The sequence below is a fragment of the Dama dama genome, chromosome 20 (assembly GCF_033118175.1).
Source record: "Dama dama isolate Ldn47 chromosome 20, ASM3311817v1, whole genome shotgun sequence".
Taxonomy (NCBI): Eukaryota; Metazoa; Chordata; class Mammalia; order Artiodactyla; family Cervidae; genus Dama; species Dama dama.
The window spans coordinates 115374026-115390755 of NC_083700.1; the positions used below are offsets into that span (position 1 = coordinate 115374026).

Consider the following 16730-nt stretch of genomic DNA (forward strand, 5'->3'; position numbering starts at 1 on the left):
CTGGGTGAGTGGGGACACTTGAAACATACTTAATTTCCCTTAGAAATAAAAATCAATTATGTTTCTTGTACCTGAGTGTCGAGAGCCATGAATACGTCCAGTCATTCTAAGTTTGCATAAGCCACAGAGACTGTTAAAAATACTGGATGTGTAGAGGGGGCGTGGAAGGGTAGATGGATAGATGGATGGATGGATGGATGGATGGATGGATGAATATATGGATGGGTGGAGGAATGGATGGATGGGTGAGGTAGATGAATGAATGGGTGGGGTAGCTGGATGGATGGATGGGTGGATGCAGGGAGGGAGGGAAGGATGGATGGGCAGATGTTGAATGGACATTTAGAAGCATGACATCTCTTTGAAGATGAGTTTTCTGATCTTAAAAATTCGAATGTGGTCTGTTCACTGACTTGTGATGTCAAATGTGATGTCGTGATGTTTGGAAGAAAACAGTTTCAACAACTACTCACTCCTTTGCTTTGCACTTCAGTGACTCTTTCTCATGTAGAACTGTCTCCCTTTTCACAATATATGCTCTCGAATCAACCCTGGCACTTCCTGAGCGCTGCAGACCAGCCTTGGGGGCCAGAATTGGTCTCCTGGCCTCGCCTGCAGGTCTATGCGTGGGGCAGCGTGAGCCTGGTGGAACCCGGTGGCCTTGAGATGAGTCAAGGGCAAGTTCAGTCCTTTTCTCTGCAGGCTGGATCTTCATCCAGATGCTTGGCCTTTGAAAGTAAGGTGATCTAACTGGAACACAGTCAGGAATGCGTGGCTCGGTGCCCTGCCAGCTGCCTATGGGAAACGGACAAAAACACATTCCATGGGAGAGCGTGTCCTTTGTGGAGTATCAGGTCACTCTGCAGCCGCATCCCCTGAGACTGTGTAAAACAGGTGAGCAGAGCAAACATGCTTAAACACAAACAGGCCAAATGAACATAGGAGTTAAGTAGGATTTTAGCTCATTAGAGGGCTTCCCTTGTGGCCTAGCTGGTAAAGAATCCCCCTGCAATGCAGGAGACCTGGGTTCGATCCCTGGGTTGGGAAGATCCCCTGGAGAAGGGAAAGGCTAGCTCATTAGGTGTCAGCCTGGGCTGCTCAAGGATACATCAGCCATGGGAGCCGTGAAGCTGCCTCCACTTTCCGGGATCTCGAGCGGAGCTTGTCAGACTCCAGGGTGCTCAGGTCCCCAGGGCCTGTGAGAGTGGAGATCCTGGTTCGGGAGGCCAGGGCCGGGCCTGAGCGTCTGCATTCCTAACAAGCTCCAGCTGAGGCTGATGCTGCTTGTTCATGAGCCACACAGGGAGAGCAAGGGTCCACACACGGAGAGCAGGGTTGCGAGCCGAGGCGGAAGGGGGCTCTTCTCCTGAGAGGGCCTGGGGGCCGGTGGGAGACCACCTGCTCCTTTGCCCCCACTGCCTGCCCCTCTGTGCCCAACTCTGCCCCCTTCTCTTCCCTCTTACGAGGTCTCATCCCACTCACGGCTCAGCTGAGATGTCCCATCACTGGAGGACTCCCGGGGCGCTGCCCACATTCAAAGCCCCTGGGACACCAGGGAGTCAGGGACACCCGGTTGTGATCCAGCCCTGGTCCTGCTGCGTAAGCAGAGACTGTCTCTGGGCCCGAGCTTCGCGCTCGTGCACCCGGAGCTGGGCAGTAGCTGACGTTGCAGGAGCAGACATCTTCAGAAACTGGTGCAATGGGGAAAAGAGACCTCAGAATAGATCTGGACCCAAATCAGAATACAGTGTGGACACGAGGGGATTACAGCCGAGAAATGGGGTAAGGGTCAGTGGACGGACAATTATAAGGGGAAACATCAGGGGTGAAGGGGCTCTGGTTAAAGCAACCCAACAAGCTTCTTGCTGAAGGCAGGCCCCGGAGGTCAGACATCCCCCGGGGTGGTGGTGGGGGCAGGGTGAGGACCCCAATCAAACATGGAAGGTGATTAGACATGGACGGCGGGTTTTTTGGTGAAACTGACCCAGTAGGGTTCCTGCTAAAACTGGATGTTATAGGGAAATGCACGTATGGGCCCAGGAGAAGGTCTGGGATCCCAACTGAAGTCTGTTCAAGCTAAGAATCTCTGCACCACCTGAGACAGCCAACCTCCTGCACAGAAAGCCCCAGAAAGCTTTATGCAAATTCAAGTGAAGTGAAAGTCGTTCAGTCGTGCCCAACTCTTTGCGACCCCATGGACAATTCAGTCCATGGACTTCTCCAGGCCAGAACACTGGAGTGGGTAGCCTTTCCCTTCTCCAGGGGATCTTCGCAACCCAGGGATCAAACCCCGGTCTCCGGCATTGCAGGCAGATTCTTTACCAGCTGAGTCACCAGGGAAGCCAATTGCAAATTCAAGAGAGTGTAAATAACTTTGAGGTCCGTATCAGTGGGCTTCCCCTCCTTCAGATGCTAGAGGGTGACTGCAGGCCCTGTGTGGCCTCAGCTCAACGCTGTGTGGGAGAAGGGCACCTCCAGTGCCCCTGGGCCCTGCCTGGGCCGCTGCAGACAGGACCTTCCCAGAGGACAAGGGGCCTTCACTTTTCTCACCAGCCCAGGTCTCTAGAAGCCCAGCCTGGGCAGGGGGCCTGAACGCCTTGTCGGCGGCCCAGAACCAGGCCACCCTCCCCTGCTCTCCCTTCTGTCCGGGTGGTGGTTCCGGGATTTTCCCGCACCTGCCAGGGGAAGGGGGCCCGTGGGACATGCTTCGGCCACAGGGCCCCCCACACTTACCGTGGGCCTCCGAACAGATGCAAGCTCAGCCCCTTGACGAGCCACACAGGCTGCGGGGACACGCGAGGGGCCACGAACCAGCCAGGGGCCTCTGCCGGGAGCTCAGCTCCGAGTAGCACTGGCACCTCAGGGGCTCGGAGGGCTAATCGAGGGATTTCTGCTGCCAGGAAAACGTGGAGTGCTTCAGGATTTGGAGAAGCACAGCCTTCTCAGATCTGCCCGCAGAGACCTCATCCTCTGCTCAGAAGGGACTCTGAACGGGTTTTCTCCTCTGGACAGGAGGGAGTTGCCACTCCACAACAGGTGTCTCCCCTGCCCCTGCTGCTTGGGCTCTCCAGATCAGAACGGTCTGGACTCAGCTCCTGGCCTGGACCACTCAGCTTGTGGGGTCACAGGCGTCCTCTGGGGCATCACCTGGCCTCCAAGCCTTCTCTGCCGGGGGAGGGGGCAGGACGGAGTTGAGCAGGGCTGGCCGTGGTCGGCTGACTGGTGTGTGGTGGGCGAGTCAACGGTCCTCCCTGAGCGCGCCTCCCTATAAAATGGAGAGGCCAGGCCAGGAGTGGTCAGAGCCCATTTAGTGGACAGACGTGCCTCTGACACCTCTGTGCTTCTGTGTACTGAGTACATTGGTTTGAACATAAATTTTGATGCTACAGAGAGTGTGTGATGTAATGTGTACAACTGTGCAGGGTCGTTTGCTCCAACCCCTAAATTTCTCCTTTCCTAGGGATCTCGGGGACCTTGTATTTGCAGTCTCTATGCATTTCTTTAAATCACAGAAAGTGAAAGTGAAGTCGCTCAGTCGTGTCCAACTCTTTGTGATCCCAAGGACTGTAGACCACCAGGCTCCTCCATCCATGGAATTTTCCAGGTAAGAATACTGAAGTGGGTTGCCATTTCCTTCTCCAGGAATTGAACCAGGGATTGAACCTGGGTCTCCTGCATTGCAGGCAGACGCTTTACCATCTGAGCCACCAGGGAAGTTAAGTCACAGAAGCAATTTCCAAATGTCATTGGCTTGAAAGGACTTCTCTGTGGTGCTTTAGGGAAACAGAAGAGAGAGATGGAGAAGTCTTCCTTCCCCTTCTGATAAAGGCACTAATCCCATCATGGGCCCCGCCTTCGTGAGCTCATCTAACCCCAGTCACCCCCCAAATGGCACCTCCTAACACCACCACTCTGGGGGCTAGGACCTCAACAACATGTGAGTTTAGGGGTGACACAAACATTCTGTCTATAAGGGTAGTGCTAACAGAAAAAGATAAATTCTTTTATGATGAACTGTTTCTGTAGTGCTGTTATCAGCTTCCTTGTCTGGAGCAATTACAAATATTCATATAAGTCACTTCTGGAAATGACACCAAAAGCAGGAACAAATTCCATTCCATGTACACACACACACCCTCACACACGCACACGGTCTGCTGTGAGATTCCAAAATGTGTTACATACAAACATATGTGTTACCATGCTTCTTCTAAGCTCACCCTCATACATGACCATGCACTCCCTGGCATAAGACAGGACAGTGGGCAACGACGGAGATTTTCCTGCCGGAAAGTCACTGTCAACGTCTCAGTGCTGTTTCTACATCTCCGAGTCAGCCTCGCAACATGTCCACACCCACCTCTCTTTTCCCTCGGATGCCACCCCTTGCTGCTCCAAACCTGAGATCACCATTTCCCTGCAAACAGATTCTTTCTCACCATCAAGCCTTCTCCCCCTTGGCTGATGGCCCCACCCTGTGAGGCTCCTGTGGGGCATTCAGGGCTCCTGTCCCCCGCCCACCCCCAGCACCCCACCAAATGTGATGCTCCCCTCCTCCCACCCCTAGAATCCGCCCCTCCCCACCCCAGTCAGGGCTCCCATCCATCCCCCCGCCTCCCTCCAGCTGCAAGGGGGAGTTTTCTGGAAGAGGAATCTGTGCTGGACTGTGGCTCACAGGCCTTCAGGGTCTCCACTGCATCCCCTGACATGCAAGTTCCCGGTGACCTGGGTTTGCCTCCCTCTCCACCACCTTGCTCTTCATGGCCCTGACGTTCACCCATTCATCAAACACTCAGGATTTCAAAAGTGTTGAATGAAGAAATGAATGCAGGAATGAATGAAGAGAGCCTGAGAGCCTCAGCCTCACTGTGTGCCCTCCCAAGTCCCCAGCCTGGGACGCTGTCCCTCCTCCCTGCAGGGCTGATTGTAACCGAGGACCTGGCTTGCACCTGGCTGGATTTCAGAGCTGTGACAGGCCAGGGGCCACAGCTGCTGGGGTCTTCCCACACCCTCTCAGAGGACAGGGCCTGCAGAGGGCTGTCCCACCTGCCATCGACTAGGCTTGAAGACCCCCGAGTCGTCTTAGCTGGGGCCTCACATAGAGCAGAGCAGAGACAAGTCACCTCCACCCCGCTGGGTCCTGCCTAGATTTCTCACCCACATGAGTGGCGGGAGATGATGAGACGATTGCTGCTTTAAGCTACTCCGTCCCAGGCGACTTGTTTGGCGAGCGGTAGCTGACACAGCTGTTAATGTCGCAAGTCCCGCCAAGGGCTGGGCAGTGCCCTCCGGGCCCCGTTCCCAGTGACTCTTCAGTCGTCACCACTTCCACGTGAGGGTGCTGCTACCCACCCGGTCATGGGCGAGGAAACACGTGCAGAGGCTCAGGTGCGCCGCCCGGGGCTCTACAGCCCGCGAGGGCAGACTGACTGTGATAGTTTCCCAAATGCATCTGAAGAGCTTCAGACTCTTGAAACCGACGGGCCTTGCCTCGATCTGATGTCATGGGGTCATTCAGGTGGCCTGCAGCATCCGTCTCTCTCCTGACAGCCGAGGGCAGAGGTGATCCCTCATAGGGGGCGGGGTGATCGGCTCCATCAGCTGCAGGAGGAGCCTCTGTGCTCTCAGGGAGGCAGGTGTCCAGACCTGCAGAGCATCCTCCTCACCTGGGAACAGGCCTGCTTCTGAGCACCTACTCTGCACTTTCATCCCGGCAGTGAGTGCGCCCCCTGAACACGCCCCCTCCCGAGCCCTGGGGTCTGCCAGCTTCACCCAGGTCCCCTCCTGCCCCTCCCCCCATCACCACCCCCCACCAGACTGGCCTCCCCGCTGGCACCCTTCCCCTGGAGCTCTGTACACATCATTCACCCGCTTGCTCCAGAGACGCTGGGACCCAGGCTCCATCGGAGCAGGACATGCCTGATCTGTCCCCCAGTGTCCAGACCAGAGCCGAGTGCGTACTTTACATTAGCAAGTCACCCCCCACTCTCAGGGCGCAGATGGTGCCCTCGGCGAGCAGAGGATTCCGCCTTTGGCATGTGTGCCCCTCTGCGGGATCTCAGCACCAGGGGCCGCTGAGGGGCCGTGAGGGCCTGGAGTCCATGACTCGATGTGAGCAGGCCACTGTCTCTGCCAGGCCCTGCTGGGAGGGAGAAGCCGGGGGCCCGGCCCAGCCGCACAAGGACCACGGCCTCCCAGCGCCTGTGGATGCGTCCTGACTCTCTCCAGGCTCCCAGAGGAGAGTCTGGAGGGACGGAGCAGAGGCCGGGATGGGGTGAAGGGGACCTCTCTGCGGGCACCGCCCCAGCCAGGACACAGCAGGTGTCATCATGCAGGGTGGTTAGTGGGAACAGGCAGTGGACAAGTCAGCCGAGGACACGGCAGCCCCGTGAGGGCCGCTCCCTTGCCCTCTGTCCTCGGGCCCTGGAGCGCCCACTCGGGGTGAGGACATCCCTCCTTTAAGATGGAATCCTTGGCCTGGAGCCTTTTTAAAATTTATTTATTTATTTAACTGGAGGATAATCACTTTACAGTATTGTGATTTTTTTGCCGTACATCATCATGAATCAGCCACAGGATGTGTGTCCCCTCCATCCTGAACCCCGCTCCTACCTCCCTCCCCACCCCATCCCACCAGGTGGTCACAGAGCACCAGCTTTGGGTAGCCTGTGTCATACATCAAACTTGCACCAGCTATCTACGTAACATTCTTCGGCATTGCCTTTCTTTGGGATAGGAATGAAAACTGACCTTTTCCAGTCCTGTTGCCACTGCTGAGTTTTCCAGATTTGCTGGCATATTGAGTGCAGCACTTTCACAGCATCATCTTTTAGGATTTGAACTAGCTCAACTGCAATTTCTCCACTAGCTTTGTTCATAGTGATGCTTCCTAAGGCCCACTTGATTTCTCACTACAGATGTCTGGCTCTAGGTGACCTGGAATTAGAAAAGGCAGAGGAGCCAGAGATCAAATGGCTGACATCTGTTGGATCATAAAAAAAAGAAGAGAATTCCAGAAAAACATCTACTCCTGCTTCATTGACTATGCTAAAGCCTTTGACTGTGTGGATCACAACAAACTGTGGAAAATTCTTAAAGAGATGGGAAAACCAGACCATCTGACTTTCCTCCTGAGAAATCTGAGAACCAACAGTTAGAACTAGACATGGAACAATAGACTGGTTCCAAATCAGGAAAGGAGTACCTCAAGGCTATATATTGTCACCCTGCTTGTTTAACTTATATGCGGAGTATACATCATGAGAAATGCCAGGCTGGATGAAGCACAAGCTGGAATCAAGATTGCCAGGAGAAATATCAATAACCTCAGATATGCAGATGATACCACCCTTACAGCAGAAAGTGAAGAAGAACTAAAGAGCTTCTTGATGAAAGTGAAAGAGGAGAGTGAAAAAGTTGGCTTAAAACTCAACATTGAGAAAACTAAGATCATGGCATCTGGTCCCATCACTTCATGGCAAATAGATGGGGAAACAATGGAAATAGTGACAGACTTTATTTTCTTGGGCTCCAAAATCACTGCAGATGGTGATTGCAGCCATGAAATTGAAAGATGCTTTCTCCATGGAAGAAAAGCTATGACCCACCTAGAGAGCATATTAAAAAAGCAGAGACATTACTTTGCCAACAAAGGTCTGTCTAGTCAAGGCTATGGTTTTTCCAGTGGTCATGTATGGATGTGAGAGTTGGACTATAAAGAAAGCTGAGCGCCGAAGAATTGATGCTTTTGAACTGTGGTACTGGAAAAGACTCTTGAGAGTCCCTTGGACTGCAAGGAGATCCAACCAGTCCATCCTAAAGATCAGTCCTGGGTGTTCATTGGAGGGACTGATGTTGAGGCTGAAACTCCAGTACTTTGGCCACCTGATGCGAAGAGCTGACTCATTTGAAAAGACCCTGATGCTGGGAAAGATTGAGGGCAGGAGGAGAAAGGGACGACAGAGGATGAGATGGTTGGATGGCATCACTGACTCAATGGACATGAGTTTGGGTGGACTTGGGAGTTGGTGATGGACAGGGAGGCCTGGCGTGCTGCGGTTCATGGGGTCTCAGAGTCGGACACGACTGAGCAACTGAACTGAACTGAACTGAACTGAATGCATATGTTTCAATGCTATTCTCTCAAATCATCCCACCTTCTCCTTCTCCCACTGTGTCCACAGATCTGTTCCTTACATCTGTGTCTCCTTTGCTGCCCTGTACGTAGGCCCGGAGTGTTTACCCAGGCAGGAAGGCAGAGGCCAGCGGGCCTCCTGGTTGAGCAGAAGTCCTGCCTGCCCCGCTCGGCTCAGGAGGGAGCAGCACCCCACTTGGAGGTTCAGACACAGACTGGGACCTTGTGTCACCTCCTTCTCCAGGGTCAGCCCAGCTAGACGCCCTGTCGCCCCTTCCCCAGCATTTCGGCAGCTGCCTCCCCCGCGGGTCCTCTCCGGGCAGCAGATGGGAGTGAGGTGGGCCCAGGTAGAGGCGCCAGACCCACGGGGAGAGGCTCACGCTCTTGTCCAGCAACCAGGACAGAGCCTGGCCTCCCCGTGCGTCACCAAGACATCCCTGCACAGCAGTGCGGTCCCGAAAGCCATGGTCACAGTTCCGTCCGTTTCTCCTCCTGCCGTCGCGACCCCAGAGTCCTGCTACTCCATGGATGCTTACAGATGGCTCACCTCACAGTTTCTGAGCCCTGTCTGTGGAAGGGGCCCTGTCCATTTTAAGAGCTTGAAGGACGCCGAGTCCAAGTTACAGTTCCACGGGAACTGTAAGAGCTTAAATCCTTGCAGCAGAAAGAGAGCATTTGGCAAACTGGTGTTAAAATTCTCAAAACAAACTTATTAGTTAATGCAGCCTGTCACCATGACAACCAAACAGCCTAGAAACAAACCATTAGCACACGGATTTATTACTGTGGAAGGTTTAGCTAATACCATTCCAGAGGTGTATTATTTTCCACTTTCAGTTATAATAAAAAGACTAATTTAAAATCCTGCATGAAAGCACAGTCTGCCACAGATCTCCGTCCACAAAAGCAAAGCCCCCAGAGCACGCGGCGGTGTGTCTGCACGTGTGAGCGGCCTGCACGTCCCGCCCCCAACCGTCCCAGGTGTGAGGGGCGCAGGTGCGTCCTCCGCAGGGGGCCGCCCTTCTTGGCCAGAGGGGCACACCAGGGGTCAGTAGGGACCACGAGTCCCAGCCAGGGCTCAGGGCTTCCTTTTTGACTTGCCCTCAGAAACATGTTAGAAGGACCTTGCCAAGTTCAGTCCAGGAGACGCCGATGGGACCCAGTCCTGTTTGCAGCTCATGAAGTGGTCGCTACATGGCTGGAAGGCGAGATGCCGCTCCTAAGCCCTCCCCCGCCTTGTTTTGGAGCTCCGATTTCTTTCCAGAAGAGGAGCGCCACCCTTAGTGGGTGTGACCAGGGGTCACGGCGCCCCCTCTCCCTCTTGGTGCTGTGACCCTCCCCATGACCTCCCCCCACTCCCCCACCGCCCCCCAGAAAGGCCCTCCTTCACCCCGCCCTCCCCTTGACCCAGCACTGTCCAGTCCAGCCCGGGGCCTGACCGGCGTCTGACTGCGCCGTTGCTAGTCTCTGTCCCCTGTGTGAAGTGACTGTTTCCTCATTTGTGAGATTATTAACATCCTGAAAGTAGGAGCTTGGGGCTTTAGCTCCATCTCCAGCTCGGTGGGCGTGGACCCCTGATCCAACTGCGAGAAGGGGACATTCTGAGATGACCCTGAGTGCCCAGAAGGGGCTGGCGCCATGATCAGGGCAGGGCTGGTGAAGGTGGGGACAGAGCTGACCCCGTCCACATCCTGGGGAGGCCCCAGCCCCTCAGCAAGTGGCCCAAGTGCAGGGGAGGGTTTCCAGGGACGGGTCTGTAGACCGCGATCCGGCAGGGAGCGAAAGGGCCAGGAGACACGCGGCTGACTGGCCACTTTAGAGACGTCTCGGGTGGGACCAAGGGGACGTTTTGAGAATACCGGGACAGCTGGTGTTGCAACCATGGACAGGACCGCGGGGGCCAAGGGCGGCAAGAGTCGGGGCCAGGAGAGACTTTGCTGACCGGGGTCCATCTGTAGTGACCTGGGCCCATCACCACTCTGGTTAACGCCAGCCTTGACCGAGAAGGTGGCAAACAGGGACAAGAGGTGTCAGTGCTCAGGGGTCAGGGGTCAGGAGAGGTCAGTGTCTTTACCAGCCTGGGTCTGACAGCGTGCCTGCGAAATACAGCTAATGACAGGGGGCGTTAACAGGAAGGGTTGTGCCAGGTTCTGCCGGAAGTATTTCTCAAGGGTCAGTTCACCTGTCCACCAGGCAGCAGGGTCAGGACTGTCGCTACCCCCGGCGTACGGATGCCCGGTCTCCAGGCTGAGTGCTTGCCTCCAGCCCTGGAGCCCAAGCGCCGGCCGAGCGGAGGGCCCTCAGGGCTCAAGCCGATGGCAGCAGACCCGTGCCGCCGCCCGCCTCCCGGGAGTGTGCCAGGCAGGCCTGGAGCTCTGGGGGCCAATGGACAACCAGGGCCTGGAGTATGCCAGGGAAGCCTGAAGCAGCTGGCACCGAGGGGCCAGCCCCTGCTGCCTCCCAACCCCAAGCTCAACGCTAAGCCCCATCGCACTGGGCGCCCCCATCCACGGCCTGATAGGGCGGCACCCGCCTCTGCGGTAGCAGGGACAGCTGCCCACCCCCAGACCTTCCCCAGCAGCGGCCACAGTGGTGGGAGGGGCTGGCCGCTGAGTTTGATGTGTATCACCCCCTCCTCCTCCTCCGAGCTGGATGGGGGGTCACCTGAGGGCACTGCGGGGCCAGGCGCTCAGCTTCAGGACTTGGCCAGATGGAAGGTGGACACGCGGAGCCCTGGGGCCTACACCACAGGCGGGAGCAGGTGGGGTCCAGGGTGCCTGAGTGAGGGACCGCCTTTCTGGGCCAGGCCTGGGAATGCAGACATGAGGAAGAGTCTGGAACAGAGCTTCTCTCCTGGACAAGGAGGTGTCCTACCTGAGCGGAAAAGCTGGGATCCTGGGCTGAAGCTGGGAAACGGTGGGGCTAGCAGGAGGTTAGAGGGTTTAGACCGAAGCGGCAGGAAGGCCACATCCAGGTGGGAGGCACCGAGAGAAGGAGCATCCTTAGAAGAGGCTAGCCTGGAGAGGGGAGGAGGGAGGTCAGAGGTCAGACAAGAGCTAGGGACGGTGGGGAGGGGCAGGCATCCAGATCTCCAGAGCCTGGAGATCACAGGGTCAGGGGAGCTTTGGGGGGTGGGGTGGGGGCAGCCCCCTGCAAAGACATGAACACAATAGAAATGAGGCAATGATCACAGGAGATGGTCCATAAAGAGCTAGGGGTGTTGGTGGGGGGAGTGGATCCAGGACACGGGAGAGATTGATCTCCCCCTGGGGCAGGGCTGTGGGACAGTGGGCAGGGGTCTCACCAACAGCTGTCCGCTCAGAGGAGTATAGCACCAGGGCCTCTGCAAGAGGGCAGGAAGCTGAGGCAAGAGTCCCTGAGCAGAGAGTGGAGTCTCTTCTCCTGAGGGGCAGGAGAGAGACAGAGACTCCTGTGCAGCCCTGGCTGACAGCTGGGCCTGGAGCGCCTGCTCACTGAGCGCCAAGGGATGGTGTTTGCATTTTATCCAGCTGTGGTCAGCATCCTGAGAGATGAGTGTGCAGGGAGACGTGGGGGTCTGGGTACTAGTGGACCAGCTATTGTGAATGAAAACGTTGCTACTGTATCAGGAAACAAAGGAGGCTGCAGCCATGAAGCCATCACACAACAGCCACCCCCAGAGGTGCACCCGCGAGGACTCAGGATGAGAAAGCCGAGGACACTGACCCCAGAGAGCTGATTGCACAGCAAAGGAGTGATTGTGGTGGGCCCAGACCCCTGCACATCCACAGAAAATCATTTAATTCTTAAGCTTGAGATGTCTGTGCCACGCTCAGTCACTCAGTCGTGTCCAACTCTCTGTGGCTCTTTGTGACCAACTCTTTGTGGACTGTAGCCCACGAGGCTCCTCTGTCCATGGGATTCTCCAGGCAAGAATACTGGAGTGGGTTGCCATCCCTTCTCCAGGAGATCTTCCTGACCCAGGGATTGAACCCAGGTCTCCTACACTGCAGACAGATTCTTTACTGTCTCAGCCACCAGGGAAGCCCACAACGTCTAGTTTTCTTTAATTAACAGTAATCCTTTGATGTTCCAACTACCTGGCCTTGGTTGCAAAAACTCCTATATATCCTGCCCCCCTCCCCCCTTCCACCACGCCTTGTCTCTTTGGAGCTGTCCCTCAGAGTCACCTGAGATGCTGTGTCCCAAGCTTAAGGCCTCAGTTTTGCCCACCAAATAAAACACGACTCTCGGCTTTTATGCTGGGCCTTTCTTTTCAGTTGACAGTGCAGAGGGAGCACTGCCCGGTCCTCCGCTTGTAATGAGCAAAGCGCCTTCACTTGACTCTGGGGAGGAAGCAGTCGGGGGGGCATCAGTGGACAGGGGGTGCTGTGGGTGCCACTGGATGAAAATAGCAAAGGGCTGAGGCCACAAGGGACATCGAGAGGTGGATGAACGCAACCCCGTTGTTTTTCATTCTATTGCCAAGCCTTTTTTCCCATCACCTTTCTTGTAGGAGCAACACCCAGCTTCTCTAGGGTAATTCCTTTCCCCGCTCTCCGCCCCACTTGGCTCTGCAAGGACCAAAAGGTTGCTGTGGACTTTGCCACTTTCATCTGGGTTCATTCTGACCTTGTGGCAAACACTTTGTTCTGTCAGAGACAGAGGCTCATTCATCGTTCATGAAAGAGCTGAATAAGACATAAAATTCAGTTGTGGACAAGAGCAATTATCCAAGGGTAATTACATGCCATTTTTTCAGTGCTAGCTAAAAAAAAAAGCATTGGATTTTTTCCCCAATTCAAATGTATTATTACTGGTAGAAATAACATAAAATAAAGTCAACAAAAATTGAAATTGCATGCAATAAAAATTGCTATAGATAAAAATTGAACAACAGAAATATCATTGTTAATATTGGGAACTATGAAACTGAACCAGGGAAAATGAAAGCTGGTAGAAATAATTAACAGAAAATGAAACTGACATGTAAAAATACACATGTTAAATTCGTTGATTCAGAATGGCAGAAGAATAAAAAAAGTTCTTAAAATTTTGATCTGTGCAAATTACCCAAGAAATTTGGCTTTGTGGAAGTAATGGCCACAAAAGAATACACATTAGCAGAAGATACAATTGTTGAAATTAGACATCATTAAAAAACAAAAACAAAATCCTAAAAAACCCACAAGAATGGATGAATCAAATTGTCACCGAAAAATAAAAATGGAAACAGTCTGGTTAACTGCACTGTGTAGAAACTGATCCAATAAGTAAACCGGCTTAATGGGATCAGCTTCAGAAAATGCTTCCCTGGCAGACCTCAACCGCTGCTGGTACAATTCTGATGAAGGCGATGGTGCATGGACGTGGAGTCAGAAACTCTCAGGATGAAAACGTCTACTGGTCAAAATGGTGAAGCCAGACAGCTTAACTGGAGGGACCCTCAGTGACGGGCCAGGCTTCCCCTCGGCACTGGTGGGGTTGGTCCTGCCACACCTGCGGCCATGACCGGCCCAGTGACCACGTGAGAGCCCTTTGGTGAGATTTAGCGCTTGACCTCTGCCAGAAGGAAAGTCTCTCCCTTTATTCTGGGTCACAAGCCAGAAGAATCCAGACTTGGGCTCCAGTGGCCACCGTGGCAGCCAGGTGGAGACACGTGCTTAAAGAACAGAGTCCCTCCAAACTGAGACAGAAGCGGGGAGGGGACAGGAGAGGGGGCGTAGAGAGAACAGACCACCTCCCCAGAGCCCACGGACCCAGCTGCGCTTGCCGCCTTCCGTTCCTGTTCCGGGCAAGCCAGTCACTGAAGTTGGGTTTCCGTGACCTGTGACCCAAAGGGCCTGAGCAGTACAGGAGCTGACCCCCGGATCAGGTCACAGGGCAGGGGTCAGAGGGTGAAGGTGCAGGAGGCAGGAGGCTGCGGTAGACCGTGGGTACAGATCCAAGTCTCAGCGCCATGCCAAGACACAGATCAAGGTCATGAGCATGTCTGCTTGAATAATGGTGAAGGTCAATAACCGTGAGAAAGCTGCGGGGTCAGGGCTAGGATGGTGACTGTGTGACCCACGGGGGCCTCAGCATCGTCTAGAATGGTGTCTGTATTTGCTGGAGGGATGATAAACTGGCTTCCATGGTCCCTGCGGGTCAGGGGAGGGGCTGGTCAGGAGCTCTGCAGGAGGCAGTGAGGAAGGGTCAAGGGCAGCATCCTTGGATATCACGAAGCTGGAAACCAAGGAGGGCCGCTCACGAGTCTGATTGGCAGAGTTCTGTGACATTCACTTCACCTATTAGGTTACCACGGGCTGCACTGTGTTCATGTCAAAATTCATCGTGTGTGTGTGTGTGTGTGTGTGTGTGTGTGTGCGTGTGTGTGTGTGTGCGTGCACATGTATGCTCAGTCATGTCCAAGTCTTTTTGACCCCATGGACTGTAATCCACCAGGCTCCTCTGTCCATGAAATTTCCCAGGCAAGAATACTGGAGCAGGTAGAGGACATATGTATACCTATGGCTGATCCACGTGGGTGTTTGCCACATATACTATACTGTATATAACACAATACTATAAAGCAATTATCCTTCAATTAAAAATAAATAAAATTTAATAAAAGAAAAAAGAATACTGGAGCATGTTGCCATTTCCTTCTCCAGGGGATCTTCCCAACCCAGGGATCGAACCCTTGACTCTTTCATCTCCTGCATTGGCAGGAAGATTCTTTACCACTAGCGCCACCTGGGAAGAGCCTCAAAATTCACATTTTGAACTCCTGACCCCCCAGGACCTTAGCAGTGACCTGATTTGGGGACAGGGTCATTGTTGATGTTATTAGTTAGGATAAGAGTAGTGTGGATTAGTTACGCTAGAGTAGTATGGTCCTGAATCCAACATGACTGGTATTCTTATAAAACGGGGAATTGGGGGCCCAGATGGGCTCCCAGAGAGAGTCCCAAGTGAAGATGGAGATGGAGGTCCACCTGCCAAGGACCACACAGCTCGTCAGCAAACTCAGAAACAGGAAGAATGCCTGGAACAGCTTCTCCCCATAGCTCAGAAGGAGCCTCGCTCTTGGACTTCCGGCCTGCAGACAGTGTGGGAACATGCTCAGGGGAGGTTGGCATCCTCTGGGGCCCTTGCAATGGCAACCCACTCCAGTACTCTTGCCTGGAAAATCCCATGGATGGAGGGACCCTGGTAGGCTGCCGTCCATGGGGTTGCAAAGAGTTGGACATGACAGAGCAACTTCACTTTCACTCATTGGAGAAGGAAATGGCAATCCACTCTCCAGTGTTCTTGCCTGGAGAATCCCAGGGGTGGTGGAGCCTGGTGGGCTGCTGTCTATGGGGTTGCAGAGTCGGACACAACAGAAGTGACTTAGCAACAACAGCAGCAGAAGTAGCAGCAGGGGCCCTTGCAATGTCAGCCCTGGGAAACTAAAGCAAAAATATCCCTCCATGGGGAGTCCTCCCATCAGAAGGAGTGTGATGTCCAGATGGGTGTGTGTGTGCGCACGCGGGGGAGTGGGTCGGTGGCTCCTATAAGTCTCAGCTGGAAGCACGCTGATGTCATGAACATGTGTGGACAGACAAGTGCCCCTTGGGCAAGCCTGTCACCCCCTGACTCGGGTTCCCGGGGACCGAGGCAGAGGTGGCAGCCGAGTAGGGGCTGCCCACCTGGTGGGGGCGGCTGTCTGGGAAGGGACCCCGAGTCCTCCCGGGGAGAGGGGATGGAGGAGGGATGGGGGGGACAGAGGTGCTGGGGACTCAGGGGAGCCCTGGCCTGCCTGGGCAGGACCCCAGCCGGTGGGTTCACATCTGCTCACCACAGCTCCCCTCTCTCAGAGGCCGCTGTGGGAGGCCATTATCACTGCCCCATCTTGAGATGGTCCTCAGAGCTGCGCGGCCATGCCCACCTTGCACGTCCCCACTCACAGGGCAGACCTGGACCTCTGCCCCACTTTGGTATGGGAAGACCCAGCTCCTGGCTCCTCCTCACATGGCCCCTCAACCCCGAAGCCTGAAAACCCCAGGCTCAGGCCTTCCACCCAGGGCAGGGCTTTGACCCCTCAGCTCTGACAGGCTCTGTGGGTTCAGACAAACCTCCCAGGGCTCTGGAATGGCTTCTTCTCGTGTAAAACAGAGAGCTGGGATTCTGGAGGCCCCTTCTGAACAGTGATCCCCCATCTCCCTGCAGTTTGCTCCCTTCCCACCAGGGTACCCCCCGGGGTCCACTGTCCCCCACTGACTTGGGTCCTGTGAGCAGAGGCAGTGCCTTGTGGTGGAGTGGCACGGTGCTGCTGACGGCAGGGCAGCGGGTTCAGGCAAGGACAGGGCCCGGCTGGGGGGCCCGAGCCAGGTTCCGCACCCTCCTTTCCCCTCACAAATACGCAAGCCCAGCCCAGCGCACACACCCCCGGGGAGCTCGAGTGCCCTCCAGGCTCTGCGTCCCCAGCCCAGGCTCTCCAGGAGGCCTGGCCCTTTGTCCTCACCCTCCACCCCCCTGGGAAGCCAGACCAGGAAGGAAAAGTCTCACAGACCCGCCGCGCTCAAGGGCGCCGCGTGCTTTGTTTTTTCTCTGAGCCCAGGCATAGTTCATTTCTGGCAGGATCGCCCAGATA

The 16730-nt window shown here is 55.0% G+C and overlaps 1 protein-coding gene across 2 annotated transcripts in view; it reads right to left on the reverse strand.

Moving 5' to 3' along the window:
• Nucleotides 1-693: 693 nt before the first annotated feature.
• Nucleotides 694-16730, reverse strand: part of NDUFA10 (NADH:ubiquinone oxidoreductase subunit A10) — a 97489-nt gene continuing 81452 nt past the window's right edge. The window contains exon 11 of one of the 2 annotated variants that reach the window (XM_061122631.1): nucleotides 694-795. In XM_061122631.1, coding sequence (XP_060978614.1) covers nucleotides 712-795 — 84 coding nt within the window. In that variant the 3' untranslated portion in view covers nucleotides 694-711. Of the gene's footprint in view, nucleotides 796-6912; nucleotides 6937-16730 lie in introns of those variants that run through there. The other variant, XM_061122633.1, reaches the window with a different exon arrangement.